The following is a 12,355-nucleotide window of genomic DNA, read 5'->3' as shown; positions in this document are numbered from 1 at the left end:
AAGAGAAAATTACCCAGAATTCCTTGCACTGGGGGTCTGAGGGAGGACCTGGTGTGAACAGAAAGAGGACTGAGGCCCCATCAAAGCTTAACTGGACCAGGGAGAGAACCCAGTCCTCTTTGTAATACATTCACAGTGTGAACACAAAAAGAACCGAGTTCTTTTTCTGTTGGTCCGCTTTTTGGTCCACTTAAAGAGGACCGAGTCTGGTTCCTTTAAAGGGGACCAGGTGTGAAAACACCCTTAAAGTTATCTTCATTGAAAAGAACAGTGCTTTTCTTTCAAAAATAAGGACATTTCAAAGTGACCCCAAACTTTTGAACGGTAGTGTAGGGTTCATGTGCAGTCTGGACACAAAATGCTGAGTCATCTCTCTGAAGCCACTGAGCTCCCAAACCCAATGAGGAAAATTCACTTCCGCAGTCGTGGTGACGTCATCAGCAAGTTCCCGGATGTAAACGCGCTTCTTTCTGCGTTCGTACAGAAACATGGCGGCCTCCAGTCTCAATGCGGTTCGAGTCAGGCTGTATTTTGATTACCCTCCTCCCTCCATGCCTGACTGCCGTATGAGCTGGCTGCTGGTGGATCTGAATAAATGTCGTGTTGTTGCAGATTTGTGTAGCGTTATTCGAGAAAAGTTCGATTATAGCCGTAAAACAGACTTCGACTTGTTCATTGAGAACTGTTTCCTCCCCCCTGCAGAGAGCATCTATGTGGTTCGTGATAATGACAGTATAAGGTAACGATTCCTATCCGGTTTATTATTATTATTATTATTATTATTATTATTATTATTATTATCATCATCTCACTAGGCTTGTTTCAGCATAGATTTTATCCAAGTTATATTTCACACACCCCAAGCAATCCACTTTCTATATTGTGAAAGCCCTGAGATGTGTTGAGCTGACATTATTAGCTGAAACCTGGAGGAAGACTTCTACTCCTTTTTGACCAGTCTTGAATTGGTTCTGTTCAGGATTCTTTGAATCTTGGTGCCAGCTAGCAAACTGGCCCACATTTTCACCAGTTTTGAGTGGAACTGTTGTGAAGAAGACTGTTAGCACTGTTGCTTCACAGCAAGAAGGTTCTGGGTTCGAGCCCAGTGGCCTTTCTGTGTGTGGGTTTCCTCCAAAGACATGCAGTTAGGTTAAAGGGCATATAGGTCAAATAGGGCGGCACGGTGGCGTAGTGGTTAGTGCTGTCGCCTCACAGCAAGAAGGTCCGGGTTCGAGCCCCGTGGCCGGCGAGGGCCTTTCTGTGCGGAGCTTGCATGTTCTCCCCGTGTCCGTGTGGGTTTCCTCCGGGTGCTCCGGTTTCCCCCACAGTCCAAAGACATGCAGGTTAGGGTTCTCCACGGATTGAAAATATAGGGGGATGGGGGTCAATCGGATGACCTTGAAACAAATTTGCATAAATTTACATATGTCATTTGCATAAAATTTGCCAGGTTATATCCTCACGGTTTTATAGGCAATATCACGCTTGAGTGAACTTTTTATTTTTATCCTTTATTTCTCTGCCGACAATAACAATCAGTTATCTCGAACTTGGTGTCGATTCACACGTTATTATAAAGGCGTGTTATCTCCCGGCGCAAGAACAATGTGTCAAAAACGCCGAAGTGTGAAACGCTTTTCTTAGACTATAATTGTCATTTGTCAGACTGACCAAACTAATTGCTGGTAAATGAGTTTCACACTCGGGTGTTGTCGCGTTGTCGGTACTCCAACAGAGAAAGGCTATCTGTCACAAAGAAAACAAAGGGACGTCTCTTCCTTTTATAAAGGGGCGGCAGAAATTAAACGGGGGCGGGAATCACAGAAAGGGGGGCGGCCTGCACCTCTAAAACCCCTCGTGGAGAACCCTGAACTGGTGACTCTAAATTGACCGTAGGTGTGAATGTGAGTGTGAATGGTTGTGTGTCTATTGCCCCTTTTCTACCAAAGCAGTTCCAGGGCTGGTTCGGGGCCAGTGCTTAGTTTGGAACCAGGTTTTCTGTTTCCATTGACAAAGAACTGGCTCTGGGGCCAGAAAAACCAGTACCAGGCTACCACCAACTCTCTGCTGGGCCAGAGGAAAGAACCGCTTATGTCAGCGGGGGGGGTGTTGTTAAGACCAACAACAATAACAAGACCATGAAAGATCACCATTTTTAAGCGACGAGAAGCAGCAGCTGTACAAACGCGAAGTCAACCATTATTATTATTGTTGCTGCTGCTGCTTCCGTGTTGTTTTTGCTTCGATATTCGCGCTAAGGTTTATGCAAACATAACTGACGTGGCTTCCCTTAGCACCGCAACCTATGGAAAAGCAAACTGGTTCTCAGCTGGCTCGCAAGTTGAACGAGTTGTGAACCAGCACTGGCCCCAAACCAGTCCTGGAACTGATTTGGTGGAAAAGGGGTATATGTGTCAGCCCTATGATGACCTGGCGACTTGTCCAGGGTGTACACTGCCTTTCGCTCGTAGTCAGCTGGGATAGGCTCCAGCTTGCCTGCGACCCTGTAGAACAGGATAAAGCGGCTAGAGATGATATGAGATTTGGATTTCCTGGGAAACATTGATTTTCATGACGTCGCGTGCGGGAAGCCTCCTTCTGAATCCTACGTCAGCGCTGGTTTGTTTATGAGAAAACGACCTGGTGGTTTTCTGCAAATTTCTTTAACGTTATCGCGTAATTATTAAAATGGTTAACAGATGTATTATAGGAGGGTGTAGCAACACCAATCTTGATGGGATTAGTACTCATTGTTTTCCAAAAGACCGGACAATGAGAGAGAAATGGGAGCGCTTGGTCTATACAGGCTGTGCACTGAAACCGTGCAAAGCTCGCGCAGCCTGCTGGCGCTTCCTCAGGTAACGTCACGAATCTGGCTCCAGACTCCCTTGGGATTTTTCCAGATGCGTTTTGGTTTTTTTTGGTTTTTTCTGCTGTAGACAGATGGCCTTGTGCAAAATTACCCTTCTGGATGAGTTTGTAAAGGGACATACTTTCATATTAAAAAAAAACCCGAAATTGGTCCAAAATATGCACTTTAACATGGAGCGGCCTTAGGCTGAGGTGCCCTTGAGCAAGGCTCCTAACCCCCAACTGCTCCCTGGGCCCTGTTAGCATGGCTGCCCACTGCTCTGGGTATGTGTATGTGCGCTCATTGCTAACGTGTATGTTCACTGCTTCAGATGGGTTAAATGCAGAGAGGAATTTCACAAGTGTACGTGTGATGGAAAAAAAAAGTAGTTCTTCTTAAAAACTAGCTATATTTTGGTTCCAGCTGGGAACCAAATTATTTTTGGTTGAAATGCTCTGAATGGGGTCGGCACGGTAGTGTAGTGGTTAGCGCTGTTGCCTCGCAGCAAGAAGGTCCGGGTTCGAGCCCCGTGGCCGGCGAGGGCCTTTCTGTGCGAAGTTTGCATGTTCTCCCCGTGTCTGTGTGGGTTTCCTCCGGGTGCTCCGGTTTCCCCCACAGTCCAAAGACATGCAGGTTAGGTTAACTGGTGACTCTAAATTGACCGTAGGTGTGAATGTGAGTGTGAATGGTTGTCTGTGTCTATGCGTCAGCCCTGTGATGACCTGGCGACTTGTCCAGGGTGTACCCCGCCTTTCGCCCGTAGTCAGCTGGGATAGGCTCCAGCTTGCCTGCGACCCTGTAGAAGGATAAAGCGGCTAGAGATAATGAGATGAGAATGAGATGCTCTGAATGGGACAAAATGGTACAAAAAAAAGGGGCGGCACGGTGGTGTAGTGGTTAGCATTGTCGTCTCACAACAAGAAGGTTCTGGGTTCGAGCCCAGCAGTCTGCGGGGGCCTTTCTGTATGGAGTTTGCATGTTCTCCCCGTGTCTGCGTGGGTTTCCCCCACAGTTCAGAGACATGCAATTGGGTTAACGTGGGGCAGCCTTGGGCTGAAGTGCCCTTGAGCAAGGTACTTAACCCCTGACTGCTCCCTGGGCGCTGTAGTGTGGCTGCCCACTGCTCTGGCTGTGTGTGTGTGTTCACTGCTTCAGATAGGTTAAATGCAGAGGATGAATCTCACTCTGCTTGAAGTGTGCATGTGACAAAGGTTTCTTCTTCTTAAAATTTGGTGCGTGAACAAGAACTAAACCTGTTCCTTGTTGGTCGAAAAGAGGTTTTTGAGGATTAGGGCACTATGTTCTCAGGTCCAATTAAACCATGATTTAACTGAAACACTTATAGTATCAACAGTCTGAGAAAAACAGACATAAAGATTTAAATGTTAAGTTGGTGAATACTTAATAATGAGAGTACTGATGGTTTTATTAGCAAAAGATGTACGCATGTTCATTCATGCAATTATTCAGATCATGTGGCGGCAGCACAATGCATGAAATCGTACAGAAAGACCTTAAGAGCATGGTTGTTGGAGCCTGAAATGTTGGTTACAGTCAATGACTGTATAAAAAAGAAAAACATGTGGCTCTATTCCCTTCTGTTCTATAAATGTTGCCAAATTTGGAGCCAGGGACATTTGACTGATAGTCTGCTCAGTAGAGATGAGGTACACCTACTCGTTTGGTCGGCCTGCCCCTTTCTCCCAATACCAAGATCCAGTGCATCGTCAAGGCTGTCAATCACTTAATTCCCAAGTGTATCCATACCTTCTTATGGTGGGATAATGTTTACAAACTAATTATTTGGGGAAAAAAAAAAAAAAAAATGTGCAGCATGGGGAAAACTAACAGTTCCAATGAGACACTGTTGATGGAAAGGCACTTTAGATGAGAAAAGTGACATGGAAAATAAGCTATTTTGTCATTTAAACACACCTGGGGATTAGTGGTGCTACACCCAGCCAGCAGGGACGCCAGACCTGTGGTTACTTCACTTTTTAAGAGATGTTCCACTGGCAATGTTTTGTCATTTTTTGAGTATTTCAGAAATGGAAAGAGTTTACACAGAATGGTAAGGAAAAAAACAAAAATGAACCACCATCCACCGAGTGACCATTCTACCGTTGGAAACTCCTCGTTGATAAGAGGGGTCAAAGGAGAATGGCTGGAATAGCTCATGTAGACCAAAAAGTTATGGGAACTCAATCACTCTTTACAGTTGTGGTGAGCAGAAAAGTCTCTCAGGCCCTGTCCACACTGCAACGGATTCAGGTGAATCTGATAAAATTGTTTACCACACGGCACCGGCGTTTTGGGTGCCCCAAAACGAAATCTTTTGAGAACAGGTTCCAGAGTGGAAAAATCTGGCAACGGCGCCGTTGCGAAGTCGTCTGGATGAGTAGAACGGATTTGTTTACGATGACGTCACAACCACATGACTGTCAGTGCTTCACGCCGGGTAGAAGTGTAACGAACTCGATGCGAGTTGTCAACAAATCCTATAACTTGGTTCATGAAACGCGCTTACAAAATATTTTCACTGCTTTCCAAAAACAAAAACAATCCCGCCAGCAAAAATAGGGGAAAAAAAGGCGCGATCTCACCTCTTCAGATGTTGGTTTAAGTCCGACAATACATTCCTCAAAAAGGGCGTAGAAGAACAAAGTAATCCATCAATGTGGAGCATTCAATTTATTCCAGACCATTAAAGAATTCCGGAGGATATCAGAATGTTGGCGTACCGGCTTCCATCTACCCCCATTCATTCCTCTTTCCGCGTCTTTCGTTTTACGCTACTGATTAATAATCAAAACTTTATGTGGCTGATGCTACAGAAGAAGGGGTTTATGCGCATGCGTCTACTTCTATTGTTCTGGTGTCTCCGATGGGACCGTCTTACAGCGCACGTAGAGGTGTGGCATGTATATTGCATCGTTTTCAGCAAGCGTTGCGTTGCCGTATGTACCTGATATTTTACTGATCCATTGCCCATGTGGACGCGATATTTAAAAAAAAAAATCTCGTTGCCGTTGTCGTGTGGATGTAGCCTCAGAATGCACAATACATTGAATCTTGAGGTAACGGCTCCAATAGTAGAAGACCACTCTTGTCAACTAACAACAGCAGTCTGAGGCGACAGTGGGCACTATGTTTTTTGCTCGATAATTCGGTTTACAAAATGTGTTCAGTGGTTTTTAAACGACAGTAAGAATTTCAGTGACTTTTAACATTTTCATATTTTTGTCTCTTTTGCTTCCATAAAACATACACTACCGTTCAAAAGTTTGGGGTCACCCAGCCAATTTTGTGTTTTCCATGAAAAGTCACACTTTTATTTACCACCATAAGTTGTAAAATGAATAGAAAATCTAGTCAAGACATTTTTCTGGCCATTTTGAGCATTTAATCGACCCCACAAATGTGATGCTCCAGAAACTCAATCTGCTCAAAGGCAGGTCAGTTTTATAGCTTCTCTAAAGAGCTAAACTGTTTTCAGCTGTGCTAACATGATTGTACAAGGGTTTTCTAATCATCCATTAGCCTTCTGAGGCAATGAGCAAACACATTGTACCATTAGAACACTGGAGTGAGAGTTGCTGGAAATGGGCCTCTATACACCTATGGAGATATTGCACCAAAAACCAGACATTTGCAGCTAGAATAGTCATTTACCACATTAGCAATGTATAGAGTGGATTTCTGATTAGTTTAAAGTGATCTTCATTGAAAAGAACAGTGCTTTTCTTTCAAAAATAAGGACATTTCAAAGTGACCCCAAACTTTTGAACGGTAGTGTATGACTTAACAATCTAAATGACTGACTATATACAGTACTTGGTGTGTGGGGTTTTTTTTCATATTTTGTCATTCAAATACTGACTTGGTTTTGCAAATATGATTAAAAACCACAAAAATGATCATATTAAATGCAATTGCTATAAACCACTGGGCCGTGAATTTTTTTTCCAAGTTTGAAGCCAAATACTAAACAGTTCAGGATGTTGTAGTGTCCCAAATCCGGTAGCTTGTTCGACGTACACGTTTCAAGTGGAATAAATACATTTGTGGGTAAATTAATGGCCCGGTCACACCGCCCGAACTTTGCTGGAGCGTTCCTTGAACGGTGGGGGGGGCCGAATTTCGACAACGCTCGTCACCGCGCACAAAATGGGAAAAAAATCGAAAACACGGGCATTGGCTTAGCGGTGCACCGCTGAAGCCGGCGTTGCTTTAGCGTTGGTTTAGCGGTAGCGAGCGTTGGTTTAGCGGTGACGCGAGCGTTGGTATAGCGGCGTTCTGCGCATGCGGGCTTTGGCTCGGCGGGGGTATAAAGTTGGTTTAGCACCAATCATAGCAAGTCTCTCAGCATCCATGGTGATACAGTTTTACTGTAACTTTGAGCAAATTCGATATAGATGAGGTCTGAACTCAACGGCAGCTCGATTCCAAATGAGCTCCTGGTCCATTTCTCCCCGTATTTATAGCCAAATTCTGGTCCCGCTCCGACACCTCTATACCAACGCCAAACCAAAGTTCATCGCCGCCATGGATAGCTGCTTCAACGCCCGACACCGTTCCAGCAACCCCGTGTCCGCTCGTAAAACGCTTACAACCGCTCCACCGAAGTTTGTGCAACGTTTAATCGCCGCCCGGGCAACGCTGGCGAAGCAGCGGTGGTCCAGCGTTCAAGATTTCTGCGTTGGCCTAGCGGACCCAAGCGTCCACGAACTTGCGTCTAGCGGTGCCAAACTTTGACTGGGCGTTGGTGGAGCGGGGGTGAACTTTGTCGGGGCGGAAAATTGCCCCCTCCTCACCGCTCGCAATATTTTGTGCAGCTCAAAACTTTCGGAGCGGTAGGAGGGCCCCTCGAGAAACATCAGCGGTGGCCGAGCGTATACGGCGTTGCTTTAACGGGGGCCAACTTTTGTTAAAGCGGTGATGAATTTTTTTCACCGCTCCAGGAACGCTCCATTAAAGTTCGAGCGGTGTGACCGGGCCATAAGAAGAACAAGGCTTTATTATTGTCACATTCCTCCTTTGCATTTAACTTTGTGTGCGCACACACAGTGGGCAGAATAAATAAATACGTTTGTGGGTAAATTATATGGATCTGCTGGAAGAGAAGAGCCAGGAGGATTGAGAATCAAACAGCTGTGGTTTGTTTACACCTGATACTAAAAGTTCTAGCGTCCTAGCAACCATCGCAAAGACACGTACAAAACCCAGGAATTTCTCCTTACCCGAGAATAAACGATACAGGATTTATCTTGTAGTGTTTTGATCCCCAGATCTTTAACCCAGCCATGTATAAAAAGTTGTTCTCCTCCATGCTCTTCCAGGTTTTCATCTGTGTCCCCATGTAGAATGATGTCTGCAGCACCAGGTAGTTTGAGATGTCAGGGAACTCAACAGATTGGATAATTTTCCAACTCGAATGAATGAATGAATTACTTAAACACGATAAGTTGATCAGCAGAGCTGATGGGGTCCTGCATGTACAGATACAAAGAATTACAAATACAAAAGACTAAAAATAAACACAATCTTAAAAAAAACCTTAAAAATCTGTTGATTATTTGTTAATTATCTTCATATTAAGTTAATGAATAAGATGCATAACTATTATCTTTGTATTTAGTTACGGCTACAATAGGATCAAAATTTATTCAGCTCGTAAATTTTTCATAGGAAAAATCCTTCTTTGTTAGCGTGTAAGGATCTAATCCCATTGAGTGGTTTCTATACCCACTTCTTTAGATTATTAGATTCTAATAGAATAGATGAGCCAAAATAATTGTCGATCTTTTTTTAATGGGCCCCGACTCGTTACAAGTAGGGCTGTGCTCGTTTGCCATCAGTTGCTCACGATATCGTACCATATATATCGCGATATATCGAGTTAAATGATGTCTTTAATGTATTGTAAGCAGAGGGCGCGAATACGTTTGGCGCCAAAATTATTCAATCAATGAGTCTCGAGACGAGGCCATGGAGACATGGGGGACGTAATTAGCGGCTTGCAGCGTCTGTAGCAGAGCACATTGAAGCAGAGCGCCTAATTTCTAGTGCGCATGCCCTGAGTAACTGGAACCGCCAGTAAATAAAAACGTTTTTGGTTGGAACAGGTTGCAAGCATGAATTTCCGTCGATTTCTGGCATGAAACATGCTTTAAATCAAGTGAAAATTGATGACAACCTGCTACAGAACCGGGAGATATGCATGAAATATGTCATATATGGGATTTTCGATTTTCAAGTGAGTAAACGATATCGTATCGTACCCCCGAAAATCGTGCATGATCGAGTATCGCAAGCTGTGAGCACAGCCCTAGTTACAAGTATGAATAGGTGGGCCTTAACCCTTTGGCGACTGACCCCTTGAAAATCGTTCCTCCAGGAACGATGACGTTTCCGTTGTCAAGACAACGGAAAAACTAAAATACAAAACAGAAAGATACGTCACAATGCTCTTGTGCACAAAACAAAATGCTCTTGTATTTTAGTTTTTCCGTTGTCTTGACAACTGAAACGTCATCGTTCCTGGAGGAACGATTTTCAAGGGGTCAGTCACCAAAGGGTTAAGGTAGAAAAGGTTGAGAACCCCTGCTTAAACTATATTAGCCAAATGCCCAACTTTTCACGATATTGAGACACAATTTAATTTGGCCAATAGCACCATCTTTTAGTTACAATTGTACCTGAGCTGCTTCTTATTTCCTCATCATTAACAGGGTGAAGGTTTCCAGTGTTTCTTGTGAGCACGGAAGGAAAAAAAGGCATAGAGAGGAAGAAGGCTTGTTTCAAGCACCAATGAAGAAGAAAAAACACAAACCAAGCGAGGTGAATGGTCTCACCCAACCAACAGGTGCAACAAAGAAAAAACACAAAGCAAAGAAAAACAAGAGGGAAGAGCAGCAGGTTGAGTCTGGAGATGCCTTAAAAGCAGCCGTCCCTGCTAAAGAACCTTCATCATCTTCAAAGTCCCAGACAAACAAGAGCAGCAAGAAAGCTTCAGCATCTTCTGTCCTTACTAATGGAAAAGTGGTTTCATCACGTACGCATAATAAAAGCTCAGAATCTTCAGACAGCAGTGAGGAGGTTACTAAAAAACCTCCTCCACCCAAATCCAAACCTGCACAGATCGTGGCAACCAAACGGCCTTCATTGAGAAAAACCTCTTCCTCAGATTCATCTTCGGATGACGAAGATGAAAAAGTTCCTGTGAAAAAACCTCCGAAAACAATTACCAGTACAAAGACGCCTAAAGAGCAGACGTCTTCTGTTACACCAAAATCCACGACGAACTCTACAACAGTGAAGAGAAAACAAGCGCAGTCCTCTTCAGATTCGTCCTCGTCAGAAGATGACGATTCCAGAAAAGGGAGCGTTCTGGTTCTGAAAAAATCTATGACCAACTCTAAAACGGCGTCTTTACTGCAAACGCAGCCACCTTCGTCCAGTCACCAAGGTGAAGCCAGGAAAACCTCTGCGTCCAAAAAACCTTCCGGAGACTCCAAAATGACCAAAACACAAACTTCTTCAGATTCCTCCTCATCCTCTGAAGACGAGGCCTGTAAAGCAAACGGTCCTGCAACACCCAAACCTGTTAAAACGGCACAAGCACAAACGCAGCCGTGCTCAGAATTGTGCGCTGTGGTGGAGAACGACGCAACTCAGACTCCGGCCACTCCGGTAGGAACGATGCTTCAGGAGAACAAGGACAAAATGGAGAGTTCTGACTCGTCCGGCAGCAGCAGTGACACGGAGCTGATGATAAAGAAGCCGAACCTTCAGCTCATGGCTGGTTTAGCTCCTCGGGGGAGGGGCCGGGGATTCCCGGACAGAGTCAGAGGTCGAGGAGTGGTCAGGGGCGGCTTGGGCAGGGCCAGAGGAACGCCTTGGAAGCAGAACTTTCATTTTCACTATGACGACAAAGAGGAGAGTAAGCGGAGCGAGATCCAAACTAATAAAAGTTTGGTGCTGCAGGTGAGTTAGAGCTGAGAAACGTTTACAGTCAGGGCCAAATGTCTGAAACCATGTCTACAGACCTTTTTTTTAAAGTGTAACATGGCTACATATAGACCCCTTTCACTGACGTCACCCGAAACCGGAAGTAAACAGACCCTGCGCCATTTTGGAAGACCAACAAACTCGTGATTAGGGGGAAATAACGGCAGCGGTATGTGAACCCATGAGAATAAAGTGGAGTGGCAAACGACTTAAACAAACAAATCTGAGCTGTTTTATTTATGATTTATTGGCCCAACAGTAGACTTGAAAGAAACCTGTGTGAGACTTGGCAAAAAACTGTGGATATAATGGATAAGTCTGTGCACGATCTGCGGACACTTTGAGGTAAGCAAACGCAAGAAATTCAGATTTAAAACATGCTAAATTGGCCCCAAGTTGATAACTGTATGAGGAGCAAGCCTCCCAGACTTCTACAATTTAATAATAATAATAATTTAGGATGGTTTGGGGCTTGCTCGCTGCTGCCAGGTTGGTTGTTGAGTAGCCTGACTGTTTTTTTTTTTTTCTTGCGTGTGGTATCATTGTTGACGCAAGGTTGTTTTTTGAACATGCCAATGTGGACACGATTTCCCCTGATGAGTTATGACTTCAGACGCGATGCGTGTGTGGAGGTGTGGAGTCCGCGTGATATGTGCGTAAGATAGGCTTCTCATGTGTTTGGAGATCCGCGCTCCGAGACGAGCGCTAGCACACACCCCCAAGGGAAAAAAAAGGGGCCCCCCGAAAATATCGGCATAGCTCGAACACTGAGTGTAGGCACTGGGTGTAAACAACAAATAGTTTACAATGTCTGGGTAGCAAACAGATGGCAGAATTGGTGTCCGGTCCTCCTTATGTTTCCATTCTCCCTTGCCGCGAGTCTTATCATATGGGTCAAACCCATCAATCACAGCCAGTTTCTCCACATACCGTGCCCTTTCTGCAGCTGGTAATGTACTCACATAACCCGAATTATCATCCATCGTGTCACTTTACTCTCGCTCGTACTTTGTTTTATATTGTGAGTGCATGTACTTGGTCTTCCAATATGGCGCCTAACAAAATCTCGCGGCGCGGTGACGTCATGTGAAAGGGGTCTATAGTAAGTCGCCACCAGGAAGTCATAACGCTAATGTAGCAGTTTTATTTGTTTCATGGTTTAAAATGTTACTATCTGCACACGTATAAAGGGTCTTTTATTGACACTTCTTCATGTCTTAAAATAATGATGGATGTCGTTTCTCTTTACTTAGTTGAGCGGTTCTTGACATAATATGGATTAGTACAGTTGTGGAATAGGGCTATTTACTGTATTTTTATTATTTACTCTCAAATGCATTAAGAAGGCAAGAAATTGCACTAATTAATGTTTGACGAGGCACTGGTTAATTGAAAAGCGTTCCAGGTGACTACCTCATGAAGCTGGTTACAGGGATGAGAGTTTTCCACTTTTCGGCGGATTTCCGCTTTTTCTGAGTAAAAAACGACCTTTTT

The 12,355-nt window shown here is 44.4% G+C and overlaps 1 protein-coding gene across 4 annotated transcripts in view; it reads left to right on the top strand.

Annotated features, from left to right (window-relative positions):
* Positions 1–455: 455 nt before the first annotated feature.
* The window catches only part of coil (coilin p80), a 35,097-nt gene continuing 23,197 nt past the window's right edge, over positions 456–12,355 (top strand). For all 4 annotated transcript variants that reach the window (XM_060901313.1, XM_060901312.1, XM_060901311.1 and 1 more), the window contains exons 1-2: positions 456–739; positions 9,583–10,837. In XM_060901313.1, the coding sequence (XP_060757296.1) occupies positions 489–739; positions 9,583–10,837 (1,506 nt within the window). In that variant the 5' untranslated portion in view covers positions 456–488. The remainder of the gene's footprint in view (positions 740–9,582; positions 10,838–12,355) is intronic.

The sequence above is a fragment of the Neoarius graeffei genome, chromosome 20, assembly GCF_027579695.1.
Source record: "Neoarius graeffei isolate fNeoGra1 chromosome 20, fNeoGra1.pri, whole genome shotgun sequence".
NCBI lineage: Eukaryota > Metazoa > Chordata > Actinopteri > Siluriformes > Ariidae > Neoarius > Neoarius graeffei.
The sequence above is the reverse complement of the archived record's forward strand: the minus strand, read 5'-3'. Positions and strand labels throughout refer to the sequence as shown.